The following is a 4656-nucleotide window of genomic DNA, read 5'->3' as shown; positions in this document are numbered from 1 at the left end:
TGTAATCTGCTCTACTCCCCATCCCATCCCTCAGTGTGGCTCGCTGCCGCTGCTCTTCTGCTGTTCTTGGGTTTGTCTGCAGCTGCAGCAGGAGGGAGGTTCTTCTGTGTCTCCGCTGTGAACAGAAGAAGAGAGTGAGTGTGTGTGTGAGAGAGAGAGAGCGTGTGTGTGTGTGAGAGAGAGAGAGCGTGTGTGTGTGTGAGAGAGAGAGAGCGTGTGTGTGTGTGAGAGAGAGAGAGCGTGTGTGTGTGTGAGAGAGAGAGAGCGTGTGTGTGTGTGAGAGAGAGAGAGCGTGTGTGTGTGTGAGAGAGAGAGAGCGTGTGTGTGTGTGAGAGAGAGAGAGCGTGTGTGTGTGTGAGAGAGAGAGAGCGTGTGTGTGTGTGAGAGAGAGAGAGCGTGTGTGTGTGTGAGAGAGAGAGAGCGTGTGTGTGTGTGAGAGAGAGAGAGCGTGTGTGTGTGTGAGAGAGAGAGAGCGTGTGTGTGTGTGAGAGAGAGAGAGCGTGTGTGTGTGTGAGAGAGAGAGAGCGTGTGTGTGTGTGAGAGAGAGAGAGCGTGTGTGTGTGTGAGAGAGAGAGAGCGTGTGTGTGTGTGAGAGAGAGAGAGCGTGTGTGTGTGTGAGAGAGAGAGAGCGTGTGTGTGTGTGAGAGAGAGAGAGCGTGTGTGTGTGTGAGAGAGAGAGAGCGTGTGTGTGTGTGAGAGAGAGAGAGCGTGTGTGTGTGTGAGAGAGAGAGAGCGTGTGTGTGTGTGAGAGAGAGAGAGCGTGTGTGTGTGTGAGAGAGAGAGAGCGTGTGTGTGTGTGAGAGAGAGAGAGCGTGTGTGTGTGTGAGAGAGAGAGAGCGTGTGTGTGTGTGAGAGAGAGAGAGCGTGTGTGTGTGTGAGAGAGAGAGAGCGTGTGTGTGTGTGAGAGAGAGAGAGCGTGTGTGTGTGTGAGAGAGAGAGAGCGTGTGTGTGTGTGAGAGAGAGAGAGCGTGTGTGTGTGTGAGAGAGAGAGAGCGTGTGTGTGTGTGAGAGAGAGAGAGCGTGTGTGTGTGTGAGAGAGAGAGAGCGTGTGTGTGTGTGAGAGAGAGAGAGCGTGTGTGTGTGTGAGAGAGAGAGAGCGTGTGTGTGTGTGAGAGAGAGAGAGCGTGTGTGTGTGTGAGAGAGAGAGAGCGTGTGTGTGTGTGAGAGAGAGAGAGCGTGTGTGTGTGTGAGAGAGAGAGAGCGTGTGTGTGTGTGAGAGAGAGAGAGCGTGTGTGTGTGTGAGAGAGAGAGAGCGTGTGTGTGTGTGAGAGAGAGAGAGCGTGTGTGTGTGTGAGAGAGAGAGAGCGTGTGTGTGTGTGAGAGAGAGAGAGCGTGTGTGTGTGTGAGAGAGAGAGAGCGTGTGTGTGTGTGAGAGAGAGAGAGCGTGTGTGTGTGTGAGAGAGAGAGAGCGTGTGTGTGTGTGAGAGAGAGAGAGCGTGTGTGTGTGTGAGAGAGAGAGAGCGTGTGTGTGTGTGAGAGAGAGAGAGCGTGTGTGTGTGTGAGAGAGAGAGAGCGTGTGTGTGTGTGAGAGAGAGAGAGCGTGTGTGTGTGTGAGAGAGAGAGAGCGTGTGTGTGTGTGAGAGAGAGAGAGCGTGTGTGTGTGTGAGAGAGAGAGAGCGTGTGTGTGTGTGAGAGAGAGAGAGCGTGTGTGTGTGTGAGAGAGAGAGAGCGTGTGTGTGTGTGAGAGAGAGAGAGCGTGTGTGTGTGTGAGAGAGAGAGAGCGTGTGTGTGTGTGAGAGAGAGAGAGCGTGTGTGTGTGTGAGAGAGAGAGAGCGTGTGTGTGTGTGAGAGAGAGAGAGCGTGTGTGTGTGTGAGAGAGAGAGAGCGTGTGTGTGTGTGAGAGAGAGAGAGCGTGTGTGTGTGTGAGAGAGAGAGAGCGTGTGTGTGTGTGAGAGAGAGAGAGCGTGTGTGTGTGTGAGAGAGAGAGAGCGTGTGTGTGTGTGAGAGAGAGAGAGCGTGTGTGTGTGTGAGAGAGAGAGAGCGTGTGTGTGTGTGAGAGAGAGAGAGAGAGAAAGTGTGTGTGTGTGTGTGAGAGAGTGTGTGTGTGTGTGTGTGTGTAAGAGTGTGTGAGGACGGATCTCTGGAGATGGTGGCGCTGAAGAAGCAGAAACGCGTACCTTCCACAGCGATCTTCTCTCGCTCCATGTGCGCCAGCTGCTTGATCAGCTTCCTCCTCTTCTTCCCCGAGAGAGTGATGTTGGCTCTGGAGCTGGAGCTGGAGGACGCACAGCAAACACGGTCAGGGCACTCACTAGAACTCTGTGTGTGTGTGTGTGTTGTTCAGAGACGCAGACGCACCTCCTCTTCTTCAGATGGTGTTTGGTGATGATGTCCCGGTCGATCACAGCTCCCACGATCCGCTTCTTGCGTCTCTTCTCTTGACTCAGAACCCTGCGTCTCTTGAACAGCTTCTTGGCCAGTTCCTGCAGAACAATCTGTGTCAGTCTGAGTCAGACAAGCCAGAACCCTTCTTCAAACTCAAAAGGACAATGCAAAGTGTTAGTGTATAGTGTTAATTATAGTCGGGTTTATTGTAATTATTGATTGGACCGTATTAATAGTTCGTAGCACACACGTGTAGCCTCGGATCAACGCGATTAAGAGATGACGACATGTGCTTCTACGACGCATTAAAACCAGAGTTGAAGAAGTCTGACGGAGCCAATATAAAACAGGAGGCGAACACACGAGAGAAACGCACACTTATTAGCAGAAGCGAATGATTTTGATGCAGAAACTCACAGTTTTGGGTCTGTTTATTTTCGCTCCTGGTCCCATGCTGCCGCCGCTGTGTCTGAGGAACCGGAAGCCGGCGCCAGAGGATAAAACAGAATAAAAGTCCACGAATTCAGACAAAAATGTAAAGGGCATAATTAATTTAAATAAAGATTACAGAATGTAAGTATAAACAGTTATGAGTCATTACAGACTGTTTTACTCAAATAATTACTACAACAGAGAATCAGCAAGTGAGAGAGAAATACATTGTCATTTAGCGGATGCATTTATCCTAATGAGGACCATTTAAAATAATTACAAATATTTCATTTATAATCTATAGGTAGTGAAGAGAACACAAACGGAGATTTTTAACTCAAGCCGTTGCAGTCTGTCAGTCGTATAATGCATATAGATACCTCTCAAGTGGAGCAGGACACTCCTAACTGAGATCGTAGATAGAGTGCTCCACTTGAGAGATATCTATATGCATTATACGACTGACAGACTGCAACGGCTTGAGTTAAAAATCTCCGCGATGATGCATTTTTCAAATGTCTATTCATTGGAGTTGTTTTGATATCAAAATATAAAAAATATATAACTTTAGTTTCCCACTCTCTTACACTAAACATGCATAAATTAATACATGTAAATAAAAAAGCTTCTTTAGAAATATAGTATGCTTTTAAAAAAGCACAAATGTACAAGTCATCAGATGTCTTATGCTTGGTTTACTGATCTCAGAGCGCCGCTGTGGTTTCAACCCAACCTCACATTGTACTTCGGCTTTCTTTCGTGTTTAAACACGGACACCAGCAGAAAGTGTGACTGGGAAGGAAGGAAGGAAATAAAATGTGGTTTGCGGAACAATATTACTGTGGGCTGTGTTCTCCTGATAGAGCTGCAGAGGAAAGACCGTGAGCTTCGTGACATGCACAATACTAGAGCGAGTCTGTCTGCTTAACTGCTCAAGAGCCTCAGATATGCCGAAGTACAGGCGTTGTTCTTCTTCCAAACCTGAAGAACAGCAGGCCGTGTCAGGCCTTCACCGGATGCGTCAGTGTTTCACTGTTCTGTCATCGGCTGATATTTGGGCTTATTTTCTGAGTAAAAGAACAGGGAGATCCGTCGAAGGCTTTGTGTGAATGAGGTCTCTGCGCTTCTGTTCTCTCGTCGTGATCAATTAGTTCTGTATCTGGTGGTGGTCTTTCATCTGAAACACACACGAGGCTCCATGAATAAGCGCCTCTTTTGTTCTTGTTCTGGAAGCAGAAGAGACTGGCACGAGCACTGAGGCATCTGTCTGTGTCTGCTCATGCTGACTCTGATTCTCAGGGCCAAACAGAGTGTGTTTCTTCAGATGTTTATAGCCACACTAGATATGGTGCAGGTAGTTTAGAGAAACTGTGGGTGGGTTAAGGGTTTCTTTAGTTGACGGGTAGTGTTCTGGAGTCAGACACCAGCAGAGAGTGAGTCAGGTCAAAGTGAGAGCTGCACTGACCATCTCCAGCTGTCTTCTCTCATTCCGTCTTCGCTTCATGATGTTCGTTTGAAATGAATCAGAAACACACACCTGGTTAGTGAGGCTGACCCAGACCAGTGTGTGATGTGAGTGAATGCGGTCTGAGACGTTTAATAGTTGTGACGGCTTGGTTTGGGTTAGAAACAAGAGCAGAACAGATGCAGAGACACTTAAGGCCAGACGGAAGTTTAAACGTGTGTGTGTGTGAGTGAGAGAGTGTGTGTGTGAGTGTCTGTGTGAGTGAGAGAGAGTGCGAGTGTGTGTGTGTGAGTGAGAGAGAGTGCGAGTGTGTGTGTGTGTGTGTGTGTGTGTGTGTGTGAGAGAGTGTGTGTGTGTGTGTGTGTGTGTGTGTGTGTGTGAGAGAGTGTGTGTGTGTGTGAGAGAGTGTGTGTGTGTGTGTGTGTGTGTGTGTG

The 4656-nt window shown here is 48.6% G+C and overlaps 1 protein-coding gene across 1 annotated transcript; it reads right to left on the bottom strand.

Moving 5' to 3' along the window:
• Positions 1-6: 6 nt before the first annotated feature.
• On the bottom strand, positions 7-2871 carry LOC107569941 (uncharacterized protein C11orf98 homolog). The gene is made up of 4 exons (XM_016256115.1): positions 2743-2871; positions 2299-2423; positions 2118-2215; positions 7-115 (listed from the first exon to the last, which is right to left on the bottom strand). Exons 1-4 carry the CDS (start codon positions 2869-2871, stop codon positions 12-14), a joined length of 456 nt encoding a protein of 151 aa, XP_016111601.1. The 3' UTR covers positions 7-11.
• Positions 2872-4656: the final 1785 nt, after the last annotated feature.

This window comes from Sinocyclocheilus grahami, unplaced genomic scaffold (assembly GCF_001515645.1).
Source record: "Sinocyclocheilus grahami isolate Dianchi unplaced genomic scaffold, SAMN03320097.WGS_v1.1 scaffold1398.1, whole genome shotgun sequence".
Taxonomy (NCBI): Eukaryota; Metazoa; Chordata; class Actinopteri; order Cypriniformes; family Cyprinidae; genus Sinocyclocheilus; species Sinocyclocheilus grahami.
Note: the sequence above shows the minus strand (reverse complement) of the source record. Positions and strands in the feature narration are given on the sequence as shown.

What these genes read in the sequence shown, in the direction of transcription:
- LOC107569941 (XM_016256115.1), bottom strand. Translation starts at nt 2,871, where the DNA reads ATGCCCTTTACATTTTTGTCTGAATTCGTGGACTTTTATTCTGTTTTA. An exon ending in AAATAAACAGACCCAAAACT is followed by an intron (nt 2,424 to 2,742) that starts GTGAGTTTCTGC and finishes ATTGTTCTGCAG; the next exon opens with GAACTGGCCAAGAAGCTGTT. An exon ending in AGAGAAGATCGCTGTGGAAG is followed by an intron (nt 116 to 2,117) that starts GTACGCGTTTCT and finishes TTCTGTTCACAG; the next exon opens with CGGAGACACAGAAGAACCTC.